The sequence below is a fragment of the Rhinolophus sinicus genome, linkage group LG07 (genome assembly GCF_036562045.2).
Source record: "Rhinolophus sinicus isolate RSC01 linkage group LG07, ASM3656204v1, whole genome shotgun sequence".
NCBI classification, from domain to species: Eukaryota; Metazoa; Chordata; class Mammalia; order Chiroptera; family Rhinolophidae; genus Rhinolophus; species Rhinolophus sinicus.
This window is the reverse complement of record NC_133757.1, coordinates 22,874,617-22,892,657: the sequence shown is the minus strand read 5'-3', so window position 1 is coordinate 22,892,657 and position 18,041 is coordinate 22,874,617. Positions and strand designations below refer to the sequence as shown.

The 18,041-nt window shown below is 48.9% G+C and overlaps 2 protein-coding genes across 8 annotated transcripts in view; one reads left to right on the top strand and one right to left on the bottom strand.

Moving 5' to 3' along the window:
- Positions 1–1,844: 1,844 nt before the first annotated feature.
- Positions 1,845–9,996, bottom strand: POLL (DNA polymerase lambda). Of its 6 annotated transcripts, none has more exons than XM_019724954.2 (9): positions 9,928–9,996; positions 8,976–9,101; positions 7,966–8,260; positions 7,614–7,776; positions 6,927–7,244; positions 5,954–6,127; positions 5,199–5,327; positions 3,107–3,275; positions 1,845–2,683 (listed from the first exon to the last, which is right to left on the bottom strand). In XM_019724954.2, exons 2-9 carry the CDS (start codon positions 9,088–9,090, stop codon positions 2,319–2,321), a joined length of 1,728 nt encoding a protein of 575 aa, XP_019580513.2. In that variant the 5' UTR covers positions 9,091–9,101; positions 9,928–9,996; the 3' UTR covers positions 1,845–2,318. The 6 variants fall into 6 exon arrangements, with proteins under 6 accessions (XP_019580513.2, XP_019580512.2, XP_019580515.2 ...); XM_019724953.2 differs by having other exon boundaries at positions 8,976–9,125; positions 9,928–9,965; XM_019724956.2 differs by lacking the exon at positions 9,928–9,996 and adding an exon at positions 9,573–9,911 and having other exon boundaries at positions 7,203–7,244.
- LOC109443971 (protein DPCD) overlaps positions 9,984–18,041 on the top strand; it is a 20,206-nt gene continuing 12,148 nt past the window's right edge. Inside the window, exons 1-2 of one of the 2 annotated variants that reach the window (XM_074339155.1) lie at positions 9,984–10,137; positions 13,804–13,884. In XM_074339155.1, coding sequence (XP_074195256.1) covers positions 10,074–10,137; positions 13,804–13,884 — 145 coding nt within the window. In that variant the 5' untranslated portion in view covers positions 9,984–10,073. The remainder of the gene's footprint in view (positions 10,138–13,803; positions 13,885–18,041) is intronic. The other variant, XM_019724960.2, reaches the window with a different exon arrangement.

Here is an 18,041-nt window from a genome sequence, read left to right as displayed (position 1 = left end):
GGTGGTTTGGGGGTGTTCTGTTGCTGGATAGGATATCAGTTCCCACCAGGGCTTTGAAATTCAGTCTCCCTTTCCAGCCGGATGGGGTACTGGGCTGAAAACCTGGTTCTGGCTCTGAAGTGGCTGGGGAACCCTCTAACCACTCTGCTTAGTGTGAACTCAGAAAACCACCCTTTCCCCAAACTGGGCAGCCTTTCTCAAGAGACAGAAATCCATCGGCTCCTTTTCTGGGCTCCTGTGTCAGATTAAGCAGCCAAGAGGATGCCACCCCCAGAATGGGTCTCTCTGGAAGGCACCCTCCCTTTGTATCCCATGATTTCCTGTTGCCTTGCGAGGAGGTGGAACCAGGAGTTTGTCTGGTCTGAAGGCAGACTCTGGAATTCTGAGTCTCCTGGGGGAAGGGAAGTGGCAAGAATGGGGGCCCCAGGTTTCAGATACAGAAGTCTGCACCATTGCGCCCCACGGTTCTGGGGGCTTCTTGTGTGTAGGAAGGGGTTAACTGGCCAAGTTTCCACGAGATCCACTGGTTCCCTCTTCTTCTAGCCCTGGAGGCTGTCAGTCCTTTGGGCCTGGAGAGGGTGCTGAGAAGACTAGGGCACTGAAGTGTGAACCACAAGATAGAAGCAATGGCCAAAACTGGACCCTGACACCCCATTCTTTGTGCTTCTGCCCACTCTGACCCTGGCTGGGGTGGGTGGCAGGCACAGAGGGCCCAGTCCAGAGTAGAACTAGCAGACCTGGGGGAGGGGCAAAAGCAGCCCAGGGATTTCCCAGCTCCTCTCGTCCACTCCAGGCCCTGGGCAGCCACTCTTCCCTGGGAGTAGAAGCTCTGAGGGAGAGGCTCAACCCTCAGAGGCTTCTGGGCTGCAGATGGGGCTGTCGCTGGATGATGCTGAGCCATGAAAGGGACCCCGACTCCATGGGCTTTCGGTTCCTTCCCTGCATGACCCATGGCTTGGACATCAGGGTTCTGAACTTGTTGGGGGCCCACACTAAGGCTGCTGAGATCCCCCAAATGAAACCAGGCCAACAAAGGCCAGCTCTGGCACTCTGCAACTTATTGAGAGATGAAGGACTCAGCAGCGCACCCCCATCCCCCCACAGCCAATGCACTCAGTCCTGAGCCCCCCTCACGTTCCACCTCAAAATCCGTGTCACAGGGCCTCTCGAGGCTCCTCGATGCTCCACCAACACAGATGCCTTCTCCTCTCTCTGAGCCCATTGTGCTTTAACTTGGGATGCCCACACTTTCTTTCAAATCCCTCTACTCCCCTCACCAAATTCTCCCTGTCCTGCAAGGTCCAGCCTCTGGAAACCGTCTCCATGCCACTAGCTGCACTTGCTCCTATCTGCTCTATCAAACTAAGCCTCTCAGCTCGACCTCGTCGTCGCCCAGACCAGCCTTCTCCTGACTCCTGGCATTTAGCAGCCTCTAAAGCAGGCTCCTTAGTTACCTCCAGAGCCTGTTCACCCTTCTCCAACGGGCTCTTTCCCTGCCCGCCTGCCCACCCCCCTTCCAGGAAGCCTTCCCTGACTGCCTCAGCCGTCAGGAGCATACAGGTCACCATTTAGTTGTTCCTCAAGTGTCTTGCCACCTTTGTTCATGTCCTCAGATGGCGTGTTCTAGGGCCTGGCCCACAGGAGAGGCTTATAGGTAGACAGGAGCTCCTAAATGCCTGACTTCATGAATTTTCCCTTTTAATGTCTATCCGTCCCCTTGAGTTCAGGAGCTGACTCAGGGCGGACCTGTTGGAGAGCAATTAACTGATCTTTTTGGGTTCCCATCTCCATCCCTGCCTGGGGGGAAGAAGGCAGGGGCTGCAGCAGCTCAGACACTAAGCAGGTCGAATGTGAAATGCACTTTATTGGGCCCCTGGGCCTTCAGACGCTGTCCTCACTGAGCTTGGGGCACCCCTCCCAACACCTCCAGCTGCACAGGAAGTGGGGTGGCTGGAGGGAGTACATGGCTCCTTCTCCTGCGTCAGGGTCTTGGGTGATGCTGGGCCCCAGCTGCTTGCCTCGCCCCGTATGGTCCCCATCCCACCTCCAGCAGCCAGACCCTCCTCAAGGTAGGGAAGAGGGGGTGCCTGGGCCTGCAGCACAGGAAGCTGGCTTCAAAGCAGCCCCTGCTCGCTTCAAATGGGGCAAGGGGCCATGTGCACAACTGTGGTAGAAGGGAAGGCTGGAAAGACCGTGGCAGCTGGGGTGGCCCTTTCTCTCACGCCCGGGGAGCTGGTGGTTGAAGTAGTGAGGTTCAGCCAGCGGAGGCCAGAGGGGAGGACTGGATGGCCAAGTGGGGCAGCTGGTCCAGCCACAGGTCACCAGTCCCGTTCGGCTGGCTCTCGGTAGGGGAGGCCTAAGAGCCTGAAGACATCCTTCTCCGTAGGGGTGGGAAGCACTCGGCCAGACCCCACCTTGAGGCCGTGGGTGTCCCGCACCACAGCTGTGCTGAGGGCATGCTCCGACAAGCTCATGCCTTTGGTCTTGGCCAGAGCCCGCATGGAGCGGTTGAAGTGGGCAGAGCCAGTGAAGTAGAGCAGGGCGCAGGCAAACTCGCTGTAGGGCACGACGATGATGTCCAGTCTGCGGTGGCGCCGCCCGGGCCCTGGGAGCCGGCACACGCCCAAGTACTTCTGCTGCTGGCCGTTCTCCTCCTGGCTCACCAAGTCGTCTGTCAGGAACCCTGGCCCAACAACAGAGGGCTGCTGGGGGGGCCACGCGCCAGGCCCGGGACCACCCCATCCTCCCAGGTCTCTCCTGGTCATCCTGGGTCCTCTAGTCCCAGTTCACCCATTTACTTGTCCTCTCTGGGCCTGTTTCCTTCCCTGTAAAATGTGTACAGAAATTCCTCCCATCCCCCACCATTTCACAGAAAGATCAGATGAGACACTCAACTCACAGGCGGTACTGAGCACCCGTGTGTGGTGTGGGGGCTGTTTCATCCTTCCCTGAAGTGGCTCTGGCCACAGGGGGATTCTCACAAAAGCAACCTTCCCCTGCTTCCTGCCTAGAGATTCCAACTTTGAGACTCTGCCTCCTGGGGTCCGTCCAGCGCAGCTCTGCCCTGCCGCCTGCCAACCTGCTCACCCAGGGATGGAGCTTATACCTCGCTGCCGAAGGCTGTCAAGGAGACGACTGAAGACGCCCTGGTGAGACCGGCCATCCGGGTGAGTGAGCAGCACGTCCACATCCCCACAGGTCGCCTTCCCCCGTCGGTAGGAACCACATGCCACACACAGCAGCCCAGGACTGAAGGCCTGAGCGGATTCCCGGACCTGGGAAAGAGCAGTGATGGGGTGCGCAGGACCTTCCCTCCCCCACACTCTCAGCTTATGCCCCAAGCCAATCCCTGGGTGCCTGATAAAAGCCTGAGGGAATGAGCCCCCTGGAGCAGGGGGACCCTGGAGAGTGGCAGTTCTCTAGCTTCACTAGGACAGAAGAGAACACTCTCACACTATGGGAGGCAGCCTAAGGAGAGATACAAGAAAACATACACTCTGATTCTGAGGGAAAGCACTGATCTTTCCCTCTAGAGCTCTTTCAGAGCAGAGAGAAACATCTTTTGGCCCCTGTATCAACCCACAGGCCAGGTCTATGAAACTCCACTTAGGACAAAGGGCAGGTGGCTGGAAGCCCTCAGCCAGGTCTCGACAGCCCCAGGTATCTATGGATTTGGAGTTAAGGGCCATGTGTGAGTTGGGGCTTGAGGACTGAACAAGCAGGGTGCTCCAGGCCCAAGCCCAGGCATAAGGGGGTCCCAGAAATATAACTACACCAACAATAAGGAAAAGGAAGGAAAGAAAACAGAGGGAGGCAATTCTGAGCCAATGCCCACATCCTTACTTGGAGGAGCGGGGCTCGGTGGGGAGGGAGCTGTGACAGAGGGCACTGTCAGCTAAAGGGTTGTCCTCATTAAGGGGGATAAGCCCATTAGCCTCCACCCCCGACACGAGGCCTTTCATATGCAGATGGCCTTCCCACCTCCACCCCAGGACACTGAGATTTCTGGGGCCCTGGATACCCTCAGCCAAGATACCTCAATTCTCCTGACAAGCTCTCTGCTAATCCCTTCCCTCCCTTCTTGAGCCTCCCAAGAGGATGGGAGGAGACCTAGGATGAGTAATCCAATCAATAGCTCCCAAGGCTGCAGCCCTTCAGTGGGGGAAGCAGGCCAGGTGGGCAGGGGGCTGGGGCTCACTGGCGCTTTCTCCTTGCCTGGGCACGGTGGCTGATTGACAGGGGCATGGCTAGCACTAAGGCGTGGTGATGCGTGAACAAAAGGACCTGTGTATCCACACTGCACCAGCCCGGGTCCCGGGGTCTGGAGTAGAGCAGAATGGGAGGCTGATTTTAGCTAAGCTGTCTGGAATTTCCGTGTAGTCCTACCCTCTCAAAATCCTAGACCAAAGTGAGCATACCTTGCCCAGAACAACCAGCCCTTAACCCTAACACCAACTGGTCAAGAGATACATCTAACCCTAACTGTGCCCTAGTCTTGCTCTAATCTAGATTTTATATGAACTTGATCCCTAACCCAACTCTAAACCAAACCCTTTTCCTAGGACGACCACAAGTCTTAGCTAAAAGCATGCAACACTAAGAAAACCCTACTCCTAATTCAGGCCGAACTCCAATTCACCTCTTGATCTAGCTTTCCTCTGACCCCAAACCTAATCCTACAGCTCTATGCTTCTTCGCCAACTCTAGCCCAAGCCCTAAACCAGCCTTGGGTGGGCTTCAGAGGCTCCATACATCTGGAAAGAGATACAAAATTTTGTATATTTGTACAACTTTTGAAGAGAAAGAGTCCATAGTTTTCACCACGTTCTCAAAGAAGTTTGTGAATCAAAAAAATGCTAAGAACCTTTGCCCTGACCCACTGACCTAGCCAGTTCAAAGCTCAATAGCCTTCAATTCTGACTATAGTCCATCTCTAATCCAGTCCTAGCATGAACCCAGTCCTAACACCATTCTAGCATCTAAGCCAATGCTGACTCTGCCTTACCAACGAGAACCCCAATCCAGGGAGCTGGTATTAAAGCCCTCCCGACCAAAGCCACCCTCCCCTCCCCTGGTCCCACAGCTTCCTCTGCCTGTTGGACGCCCCAGCTGAGGGATCAGAAGTTCTTGGCTTTGAGCCAAGCCCTGAACGTATAGCAGGGCCTGGCTCTCCTCACTTCTCTGAGACACTTGCTTACTGTCTGCTCGATCTCCGTAGCCTCCTCCCTGGGAATGCGTTCCAGAAAGTCATCGTAATGCTTCAGGCCGATGGCCTGCTGGGTAGTCAGGGAGGCCTGGTTGCGGATGTCTTCTAAGCTCCGGTAACCCTGCAAAAACGAAGCCAAAGGTGTATGTGTGTGTGTGTGTGGTGGTGGTGGTGGTGGTTGGGAGTAGGGGGTATGAGGATCCAAGACCAACAAAGAGGCAGTGAATGAACACACACACACACACACACACACACACACACACACACACACAGCTTCCATTGCCCCAGACTCCAAAGAAGACCTGAGGCCAGACCAACCCGAGGAGCAGATGGGTCTGTAATCAATGGGACTCAGGAAAGGCAGAGGGCATGAAGACATGCCCCAATCCAGCCCTGCCACAATCCTAAAATACTGGTTCACAATTTCATCAGTCTAGGGGTGATTCTGGGTATGGCCAGGTTTGGGAAGCACTGCTCTGGATACTCAGCCTTGAGACCTGGTCTCTTCAGAAAGGCCCTTGCTGCTCTGGGAGACAGAGAAACATACTTCTACTCTCTGCCTACATCAAGACTAATGCCTCAAGTATAGTAAGCAACAGGGCAGTTCCGGGAGCTAGGAAAGGGGTCTGCAAGAGCCTTGGACCCCTTGAAAAATGGTCTCCGTATAGTCTCGGTTCATTCCCATCAGAGTGAGGGAACTACGGATCAGGAGCTCCGAGACACAGCGAAACTCCAGTGGGGGCTGACCTGATGGTACCACATCTGGGCGGTCTTGGTTCCAGCTCCCCAAATGTTGGAGAAGAGCTCCAAGACAGGCACACTATCGCTGATATAGTCCAGCTTCCGCAGATGTCCGCTCTCCAGGATCTCTACAATCTTCTCAGCCATCCGCTTCCCAATCCCGGGGATACTGCAGGCCTCCTAGAAGCGGGCGAGGCAGAGGCAGGAAAGAAAAATGAGAAGAAAAGAGGGGTAGAGTCAGCAGGTGGGGAAGCTGACTCCTTCAGCTGATGTCTGAAGTAAAAGCCAGCTTGGCCACTTGGCAACTGATGGCTGCCTGTGTAAAGCTTGGGCACAACTGAAGATGACAAGTTTGGATGGAATGGGCTGTTTAACTTGTGTTTTGGTTGCCAGAGGGATGGATATCAGCACAGGAAGCAGAGAAAGGGCAACAAGGAAGATACTCGTCACCATCGCTCGCAACAGTGAGGGCGAACGTTTACTGAGGACTTACTGTGTAACAGGTCCTGCATTACTGGGATAAGCCAGTTTAGTCCTCACAGAAAACAGAATTTCTTATTCTTAGTCCACTTTTACTGTCGAGGAAACTGACACTCAAGGTTTTAAATGACTTGCCTAAAGTCACACAATTAGTTAATGATGGAAATCAGAACTCAAACCTTGGATTGTTCGCCTCCAGAATGGAAACGTTTTTAAAACAACTTTTTATTACCAAAAAAAATCCAAAGTAGAGAGAACAGTGTAACAAATCCCCAAGTACCCACTGCCCAGCTCCTATAATTATCAGGATTTTGCCAATCTGCTTTCGTCAATCTCCACCACCCCCCTTTTTTTTTCCTTTGTGCAAGTCCCAGACATTGTAAAATCTTAAGCACTCCCCCTGATCCCCATTTGTGACTGGTACCTCCGCCAACCTCTACCAGTCAAGAACAGACCACACCCCCATGCCTTTGCATACCCTGCCCTGGTCCCCAGGTACCTGGTAGGAGGTGACAGGCTTGTGGAAGCTCTTGAGGGCATTGATGGCCTTGGCATAGCCCAGGGCCCTCCACTTGTCTCCCTGAACACTGTAGGCTTTGGCCAGCACTTCCAGCTTCTCTGTGATGTGGGGGTTGTGGTTGGTAGCCTTCTGGCTTGAAGGCTGTGCACAGACCCACTTTTCCAGGCCCTCAGGGGCTGGGCTAGGCTCACCATCTCCCTCAAGAGGGGTGGGGTCGCGGCCACTGATCAGGGCTTCCAGATCAGCTGCGCTAACCTGGCTCTCTTCCCCGTCACTGGTTTCATCCTCAGAGCCGGCCTTGAGGTAGGGAAGAAGAGACAATAAATTCATGCCCCCCCATGAATGCTCCTCAGAGTTGGGGGTTGAGAGTCCTATTCAGACCTAAGAATGAGGCTGGGTCATCTGCATCAAACTTGGTCTTCTGAAGTGTGGGGCTGTGTTCCATTTGATTCCCCCAGACCCAGCCCTAGTACGCCAGTGGCATGGGGTAGATATGGTCTAGGCAAATGCAGGAGTGATGAGTGCTGGGAAGAGCTAAATGGCTTCACAATAAAGAGAGTCCTCCTCTCTCAGGGGCCCTGGACTTTTGGAACAACCACGAGGCCTTCCCTGTTTCAGTGATCTACTTCCCAAGGAAAAGGAGCTGTGGGGGCTGAGCCTCCTGACCTGGGCGTGGGTGCTTGAGGCTTCCTCTGTCTTCTGGGGAGGAGATACTGGTCTGGTGGGAGGAGAGGGAGGAGAGAAGGCTGTCCTGGGCAGACCCTCACAGGCTCCGGGAGAAGGAGAAGAGTCTTGATCTGCCTTACTGAGCTGTGGTTGGTCCAGGTACCTGCAGGGATGGTGATGGGAGGTTAAGAGACCAAAGGTCTCGTCCCATCCTGCTCCCAATCCTTCTCTACTCTGAAATCTTCATTTTCTATGTGTTCAATTCAGACAATGAGAGTCATTTTTAACAACCCAAGGAGAGAGCTCATGATGCTGCCAGAAAACATTTGAGGAAAGACTGGGACCAGCCCACCTGTCGGGGATGAAGATGCTGAATCCTGCCGTGTCCACCAGCCTTCTCTCCTGCAGGCATAAGCTCAGCCAGGCTGACTTTACCAGCTGAACCCCCGAGGGCAGCCGGGGCAGCCTAAGGAGGCGGAGGGCTCGCTCACAGTCCATGTCTTCATCCACCACAATATGAGTGATCCCTGGGGTCTGGGCAGGGCATATCTGGCCACCATGCTGGACAATCTGCTTCTCAAAGAGTTCTGCCCGCGCTCGCCCAATGCCAGTGGGCATAACATGGATCCGCAGGGAGCTCAACCACTCTGTGGGGTAGACATTCAGATGTCTATTGTCATAACTTTCATGTATGATCCAAATAAACCCTTTATAGTATCCCACCCCCAAACAATCATTTTTCTTCTATCCAGACAGCCTGCCCTCTGGGGATTCCACCTTAAGCATACAGTTCATTTCTTCAATGGGAATCTCCTGACGTCAGGGGTAAGGATTTTGATAGGTCCCGTTCCCTCATGTAAACTACAACATTGTCTGACACATTGTACGCATCCTATAGGTCACTTTGTTTGATCATTTATTCTTTCAACAAATATTAATAGACACCTACTGGGTACTAGGCACAAGACACACGTCTTGTCATTACAGGCCTCACATTCTAATAGATTGCCCCTCCCACCCGATATAAGCTTCTGCTATCTATTTGTCAATTTGGCTGCAAAATATCTTATACCTCTGGGGACCTGAAAGGGATTTCTGGTCCCCCCCACATTCCCAACCGCAGGCAACCTCCTGGAAAGCAAAGGATTCTGCTGGTCATTTCCTTAGGGACCAGGGAGTATTTTCTGATTGATGGAGGTCTTAGGGTGGGGTAAAAGAAAACACAACAAGTGGCCTGTCAAAGACCGGACCAAACCTAGTGGAAGGCAGGGTGGGCAGAGTCAGCTCTAGTATCTGACTGTGAACAATGTAGGAAGTCTGAAGGTTCAAGTACAGGAAGGTTCTGAGACTGGGTCCACTCACCTCCTGTTCCTTCTCCTTCTTCCCTCTTGGGAATCTTTGCAAGTGCTTTTGATGATGGATTGGCATGAATTTTCTTTCGCTTGGGAAATGCCTTCAAGATGCCCCCAGAGTCCATTGAGTTACAGCCTGTTTGAAGGTTGATCAGGGTGGCTGTCGTATGGAAACCCAGATTTGAGGTTTCCTAACCCCTTTGCCTATGGAAGTGGGGTCTCTACTCCCAAAACGCAATCGAATGTCAGTGGTTTAGCCTAGCTCTCCACTCACCAGCCTTTCAAAGTCAGAGTATTGGGGGAAATGAGAGAAGAACGGGACTACTGGGAGTACTTTTGAGGGCTATGAAACGGTATCATTCCTCAGAGGGTTGCTCTAAAGATTCAGTGCAGCGTCTGCCGGGCTGCATCCCAAAAGGCTTTACTAAAAGGGAATGTCAGGCTAGGAAATGGCGCTACACCTTTAGGAAGGACGGGCTTCCAGGAGTGGAGACTGGGGTAAATCTGAACATAAACTTCACATAAACTTTCTCAGACCCACAGAGGAAAACATAGGGTGGGGTGGGGTGGGGTGGGGTGGGTAGAGTTAGGGAATAACGCCCTGCACCTGCCCTGGTCGCAGGCCTCTCGGCATGAGGGTGCGCAGCCTCCCAGCTGCAGGGAGATGGGTTGCGGCCGCAGCAGCTGTGGACCGCCTTCCGGGATTGGGGAGTATCGGTCTCACAGCTGCGGGTGGAGAAGACTCCGGCAGGTGTGGGGCACCCTCCTGCATACGCAGCTGGCACGAGCTCGGGACTGCCAGCTGGGGCCCAGAGGAGGACTCCCCGCTGGGGGCTGGAGCGTCCGGACCCTGCCCCCAGAACCCCACCTCCCCATTCCCGGGAGTCGGCCCGGGATAGGGTTAACTTCAGGCTCAACAAGCCAATAAAGGGACGGGCAAAAGTAAACTACTATCTACTTACCAGGGCAGCCAATGAGAGCGGACCAAGGGCGTGAGAAGGGAAAAAGGAGGGCAAATGACCAGAATAATTTCCGGGTGAAGCGGAAGTGACCCTAGGCGGAACGGTCGCCATGGCAGCGGCTGGGCACGCGACTGGGCGGAGGGAAGATGGCGGTGACAGGCTGGTTGGAGAGTCTGCGGGCGGCTGAGAAGACGGCGCTGCTGCAGGACGGTAACTCGAAGCCCCCCGTGAGCTCCCTCGTCCTTTTCCCCAGGGTCCAGCCCTCCACGCTGGCGCCTCCAGGAAGGGCCTCAGAGCCTGGACGGCAGAGCTGGAAGGGTCGCGGCCGCCAGCCAAGCCAGGTCCTGCATTTGAGATGAGGAAACTGAGGCCCAGAGAGATGATGTGATTGGAACACGTGTCTCTGGACACCCCCTAATTTCCTGTATATCACCTCGCTCCGCTCGGAGTTCTGTTACTAATAAATAATACGTAATTCCTTTCACATTCATTGTCATTTGCTCCTCACCCTGGAGGCTGTTTCCACCCCATTTTACAGAAAAGAAAACTGAAATCCAAGGTTTTAGACCAGCTCCGGCTCCCCCAGCCAGTCTTGACCTGGGATCCCATGAACCTCAGTCTGGGGGTTCTATTGCTGAAGGAAGCCTGGTGTCCATGGAGAGGCGGCAGAACTGCGCTGTAGTTAACGACTCTGCCATTAACTTACCCGGGACTCTCCTAGTCGCCCCATTTACCTGTTTGAACTGCACTTTCCTCATCTGTAAAATGAGCTGGATGGGCTGGCTACCTGTTATCTCTGAGGTCCTTTCCAGTTGTAATATTGTTTGTAAGTGAACCTCTAAATGTTCCCTGGGTCTTTAGGGGAGACAGAGTGAGGGCCCCGGGCTGCCCCTGGAAGACATGGGCACAGGGGTATGGAGTCTAACTTTCTCTCACCCTGAGATTGGCTGGTGTAGTCCCCCCTACCCTCCATGCTTCAAGGTCCCTTCCTGGACCCACTTGGCAGCCAGAATGAATTAGGTCTGAATTCCTGTAGCTTTTAGGGTACCAGCTAGGGACTTACATCCTCAGGCAGAGGCCAATCAGGGAAGCCTGGAAGTTAAAATCAGCTGCTCATTTGCTCATTTATTCACGCAGCATTTAGGGAGGCTTTTACTATGTGCCAAGCTGTGTACTAGAGCAGAAATACATGTTGTCTTAGGAGTTCACAGAGTGGTCAGGAAAAGACATGTAAACAAATAAGAGTGTGTTAAGTAGAGGTTAGAATCTTCTATAAAATGCTATGGGAGCACAAAGTGGGAAATAATCAGCTCTTTGAAGGAAGACCTGACAGAAGAGGTGATGTTTATAGGTCCTAAAGAATTAATAGTCATTTGCTCAGTGGAGAAGAAGAGATGGCTATTCCAGCAAGAATAACTCACATGTAAAGGCATGGAGGTGTGAAAGTATATGGCTGATTACTAGGGGAATACAAAACATTTAGTGAGGCTGACTCATTCACCCAATCAATCCTAAGAACCACTTACAATGTGTCAGGTACTAGGTGCCAGGGTGCAAGGGTGAATAAAAGGTCTCTCTTCTCAAGAAGCAATGAGGGGAAATGGTGGGAAATAGAGATTGCAAATAAATTGGGGTATGTTGTGATAGATCCCCTATGCCAAGCTAAAGATTTTGAACATTATAGGACAGTTGTTTTTGTTTTTACCATAAAAAATACAGAACATAGAATTTACCATTTTAACCATTTTAAGTGTACAGTTCTGTGGCATTACGTACGTTCACATTGTTGTGCGAGCATTACTACCATCCATCTCCAGAAATTTTTCATCTTCAACTGAAACTATACCCATTAAACACTAATTCCCCGTTCCCCCTGCCCCCAGCCTCTGGCAACCAGCCTTCAACTTTCAGTCTTAATGAATTTGATTACTATAGGAACCTCATGTAAGTGGAGTCATACAATATTTGTCCTTCTGTGACTGGCTAATTTAGCATAATGTCTTCAAGTTTCATCCATGTTGTCACATGTGTCAAAACTTCCTTTTTAAGACTGAATAATAGTCCATTGTATGTACAGACCACATGTGGTATGTTCATGTGTCCATGGACACTCGGGTTGCTCCCACTATTGTGAATAATACTGCTGTGAACATAGGTGTGCAAATATCTGGTCAAGTCCCTGCTTTCACTTCCTTTGGTCTCAGGACAGTGTTGAAACAAACAGTGTTGAAACCAGGATCTTGGTGAAACAATGTTGTTAGTTCTTTTTTCAAGCAAAAAAAAAAAAAAAAGACAAACTAATATTAAATATACAAATACACCTTGTCAAACCTCTCCTGTAGATTTACCCTCCTGGGGTGTGTGTGGGTGGGTGGGTGAGTGATTTGACCTCCTTCCCACCAGGAATCACTGCTGTTGGTAATGAGAACCTAATACATTTTATATTTTTATTCAAAAATAATTTATGTTCATTATGGAAATATGAAAAATAAACATAATCTTACCATCCAGAGATAATCATAAATTACATTTCATATGTAAGCTATATTTTTCCATGCATCTACAATCACACGTATGCATTTTTCTTTTAACAAAATATCATATATTAATATCCTTAAAATGTTTTATATACATATACATACATACATACATACATATATATATATAACAACTATGTATTAGACTAAAGTATAAATGAAATATAATCTTTGGGTAAGGGAGGATATTCTAAGCACAACTTCTGGGTAGTAACCACAAAGGAAAACACAGTTGATTATATAAAAATTAAACACCTGTTTGGGAAAACTCACTTTAAACAAAGTTAAAAGGCAATTGAAACAGCATATTTACAACATATATGACATGGGGCTAGTATATACAAAGCTCATTTAGATTAGTAAAAAAAAAAAAAGATGAATACCCAAGTAAAATAGGCTAAGGCCTAAACAGATAATTCACTAGAAACATGACCAATAAACACTTGGATCCTGGTATGGTTATTAGAGCATGGATGTAGGCCACAAGTGAGTTTAAGCCTGGGCGGGTCACTTCGTACGTAGCTTTATGACTTTGGACAAGTTGCGTGACCTTTAAGCTTCAATTTTCCTCATTTGTGAAATACAGATAATGGTGGCATCTAGGATTATTGTGAGAATTAAATGCAATAGAAGATGAAAAGCGCCTGGCCAATAGTAAGCACTACGTCCTGCCTGGACTCAAGATTGGACTCCAGGGGGAGAAGAGGTTCAGGCCACACACCCTTTGTCGCTCACAGGCAGCATCTTGTACTCCACTCCTGACAGGAAAACCCCTTCCAGCTCTTTGAGCCATCCAAACGATTAAGGGTGTTGTGACCTCGGGGCCGGTTGAAAGGCGTACAGATTTGGGGTGCATTTCCCTAGAATACATATTAGGAACAACGCAAGGGAACCGTGTCCCAGGGGAGTGAATTGGACAGGAAAAAGACTTGGTAGATGAGACACAGTTGCAAGTGGCACCTTTAGCTGGTTAAGGGCTTTGAGGCTCTTCTTATTCATTAAATGTACGTTGGGCCTGCCTGCTGGGCATTAGTCCTCTGTTATTTGAGCTAGATTTTGAAAGACGTGGAGGGCAAGGAGGAGATGAAAAGTAGTATGGAGCTATGGATCGTGGAGGAAATGGCAGAGCAAAGACCTGTTCAGAGAAAGCTTCAGAAAGGGAGAGAGTCCCAGAACATGTCTTAAAGTAATGGTAGGCGATGGTTGGCAGGAGTTGGGAGGCTCTGGGAGGGTTTCTCAGTGTGCTCAAGGCTCGACGTTTCCCAGGTAGACCCCTTGAGCTGCAAGGTGCAAGGCAAGAGGAGGCCTGGGGGTAAAGCGCTCTCTGCTTTGTGCGTAGGGAGAAGGAAGGTGCACTATTTGTTCCCAGACGGGAAGGAAATGGCCGAAGAATATGATGAGAAGACGAGTGAACTACTCGGTAAGTGAAAGGGGCTCCCCGTGGGCCCTTAGGAACACTTGGAGTGACCTAAGCACAGGTGAATACTTCTCACCTGAGCTTGAGGGAGGGGCCCAGCATCAAATGTGGGAGCCAGGGGAGACTGAGGGCTTTGAAGCAAGATTGTTCCTGAGAATAATCTGAGGTCACTAGACACCAGAAGTGGAGTGGGAGTCTGTCTGTTTGACCACTCCACCCCAGACAAATGAGAGAGTGGGTAATTCCTCTAAGGTGGAATGGGGGATGTAGAGAAGCCGTTGGGAGAAACTTTACAGAGAAGGTGGCGCCGGAAGTGAACCTTGTAGTGGTAAGGACAGGCTTTTACTGCAATTTCTTTGCTTGTTTTTTTCTTTTTTCTTTTTTCTTTTTTTGCTTGTATTGTCTTTTGAAGCCACATTAGGAACAAGCAAGTACCAGAGGCAGCAGCTTCTGACCTTGCCTTAAAAGCAACACTATGAAATCTGACCCTCATCTTGGAGAACGTCTGAATCAAAGGGAGGAAGGGGTAGAAATGGTGGCTTTTGCAGCCTTGTCATCTGCGTTCCTATAGCTCTTTTCCTCTAAGAATCGGCTCCAACTTGCATTTCTTGGAATTATTTGATTTGTCCATCCTCTGTTCCCAGGTCTGCACATCAGCATTAACTGACTTCCCAGAGCTAGGTGACTGGTTCCTTGACCCAGGGCCTGAGGCTGTCAGCAGTGGGAGTTGGTCTCTTTATTAAGTTCTACCTGAAATGCTAAGACCAATGATGGAATCATGCACTGGGTTATTTTCTTGTCATTATTCCTGACTTTAATTTCTTCCTGGGTCTGATCGACAGGTAGTAGTGGTGAGGGAATTTCTTTTTCCCTTTTTCTGACAGCTCATAAATGTCTAGAACCGACAACATGGATTACGCTGGTTTGCATTCTCTTAGTCTCCAGTCTTTAAATGTTTGTCCTGCGCATGTTCAGTCACAGAGTAAAGTGTTGATCCCTCCTTATTATGAGCTGCTTGGGCTCCAGTCCCAATTGGTTTAGTCTGGTGCTATTAAAAATCTTGATGTGTTTAGCATATGACACTGATTTGGTGGAAACCAATACAGTAGTAATATCCTCACAATGCATTGTAATTTATAGCACTCCCAGGGGGTGACAGCCTTGGAATGCCTAACAGGGGCGAGCTTATGAAAGCAGAGGTCACGTGGGCTAACCACCAGCATGACCAGGCTAGAGACTAGCTGCAGCTCCTCTCCCCCAGCCCCCAGCGTCACCTCTCTTTTCTACACAGAGCAAATCAAGCAGCTATAGCTGCTGTGGCTATAAAAATAAACAAACAAATAAAACCTGGGTCTCTTAGTTGTGCTTGGACATGAAATTAAAATGAAAAAAATCCAGATTCCTTCATTTGTAGCATCCCACATTAACCTGTCATTTCTCCTCTTGGCAGGCGGGGAATAGACAGTGGCCTCCAAACTCCTTTTTTTAAAACGCAGAAATGGAGGTTCACGGGAGACCATTGTTTGGCTAAAGTTGACCTAGTAATGATATTCATACCGTAACTTTCATTGAGCACCATGCCAAGTGCTTTATGTGAATTATCTCGTTTAGTCATCTTCATTACGGCCCGATGAGGTAGGTACTGTTGTCCCCATTTTACAGTTAAAACAAGCAAACAAAAACCTGGAAGCTTCAAGAGTTTAAGCACCTTGTTCAGAATCACATAGCTGGTTAGTTTCTGAGCTAGGATTTAAACCTAGGTCTGTCTGATTGAGAGCCTATGCTTTAGTCAACAACTCTTGGGAATTGAGAATACTTAACCCTGCTTTCTTTTCTTTTTACTAAATTTTGCTCTCCCCTGAATGACCTGAGTAGGGGCTGGTGGGGGCAGGACAGAGATGGGCAGAGAGGAACACCCCACTCGAAACACCAGGCCCTTTGAACAGCTGATCCTTTTCTTACCCATTTCTAACCACCACACCCCCACCTGCTGTCATTGCAAAGTAGTGTTCATTATTAACTTTTCTTTCTTTTTTCTTCTAATAATTTTTTATTTATTTTCCAATTACAGTTGATAGACACTGTTATATTAGTTTTTGGTGTACAACATAGTGACTGGTATTTATAAAACTTAAGAAATGATCACCCTGATAAGTCTAGTACCCATCTGACACGGTACATAGAGTTATTATAATATTATTGACTATATTCCCTATGCTGTGCTTTACATACACATGATTATTTTGCAACTACCAATCTGCACTTCTTAATCCCTTCCCCTTTTTCACCCATCCCCCCAAATCCCCTCCCATTTGGCAACCATCAAAATGTTCTCTGTATCTATGAGTTTGTTTCTGTTTTGTTTGTTCATTTATTTTCTTTTTTATACTCCACATATAAGTGAAATCATATGGTATTCATCTTTCTCTGACGTATTTCACTTAGCATAGTACCCTCTAGGTCCATCCATGTTGTTGCAGGTGGCAAGATGTCATTCTTTTTTATAACTGAGTATATTCCATTATATATATTTATCACTTCTTCTTTATCCATTCACTTATTGATGGACAATTAAGTTGCTTCCATATCTTGACTATTGTAAATAATGCTTCAGTAAGCATATGGATGCATATATCATTTCAAATTAGTGTTTTGGGTTTCTTTGGATAAATATCCAGAAGTTGAATTGCTGGGTCCTTCTTTGTCTCTTGTTATAGCGTTGTTTTAAAGTCTACTTTGTCTGTTATAGATATTGCTACTCCAGCTTTTGTTTTGTTTTGTTTTGTTTCCATTTTGATGAAATATTTTTTTTCCATCCCTTTGCTTTCTGTCTGTGTGTGTCTTTCAATCTGAAATGAGCCTCTTACAGGCAGTATATATAGGGGCCTTGTTTTCTTATCCATTCAGCTGCCCTATGTCTTTGATTGGAGCATATAATCAATTTACATTTAAAGTAATTGCTAATAGATGTATAGTTATTGCCATTGTATTATTTATATTTTTTATCTTTTTTTTTTCTTCCAGGAGTCCCTTTAACATTTCTTGTAATACTGGTTTGCTGGTGATGAATTCCTTTAGCTTTTTCTTGTCTGGGAAGCTCTTTATCTGTTCTATAATTCCAAATGATAGCTTTGCTGGGTAGAGTAATCTTGGTTGTAGGTCCTTGCTTTTCATCATTTTGAATATTTTGTGCCAATCTCTTCTTGCCTGCAAAGTTTATGTTCAGAAATCAGCTGGCAGTCTTATGAGAGTTTCCTTGTAGGTAACTAACTGGGTTACTCTTGCTGCTTTTACTATTCTCTCTTTGTATTTAACCTTTGGTGTTTTAATTATGATGTGTCTTGGTGTGGGCCTGTTTGGGTTCATCTTGTTTGGGACTCTGCCCTTGCTGGGCTTGTATGTCTAATACGGTCACCAGGTTAGGGAAGTTTTCTGTCATTATTTCTTCAAATAGGTTTTCAATTCCTTGCTCACTCCTTTTTGTGGTACCCCTATGATATGAATGTTGGTATACTTGATGTCCCAGCTATCCCAGCGGCCCCTTAAACTGTCCTCATTTCTTTGGATTCTTTTTTTGTCTTGCTATTCTGATTGGGTGTTTTCTGCTACCTTATCTTCCAAATTGCTGATTAGGTCCTCTGCTTCATCTAATCTACTGTTGATTCCCTCTAAGGTAGTCTTCATTTCAGTTATTGTAGTCTTCTTGTCTGACTGGTTCTTTTTTATGTTCTCTATCTCCATTTTTATGTTTCCTGTCTCTTTGTTGGTATGTTGGTTCTGGGGCCTCTTGGAAGGGACTGTGGTACAGGCCAATGTTAGCCGCTGCCTGTGCCCTGCCTACAGCCACTGGGTATGAGCTACAAAGTTATCTGCAGATGGGTGTCACTTGTGCTGGGCTTGGAGGTGCCTCAGAGAGGCTAAGCTGCAAACTGAGGCTGGCTGCCACTAGTGCTAGGCTTGGGACTGCTTAGCAAGAGGTACAGGGCATGCCAAGGTCAGATGCTCCTTGTTTGGGGTTTGTGAACCTTTGAGAGATTTTAGAAAAGCCCACAGCATGAGCCAAGACAGGCCGTTTGTATGAGAAAACCACTGGAAGCAACTTGGGTGGGCCTGCAAGTTGGGTGGGGCCGTGGTCTCAGGGAATCACCAGGGTGGGGTGA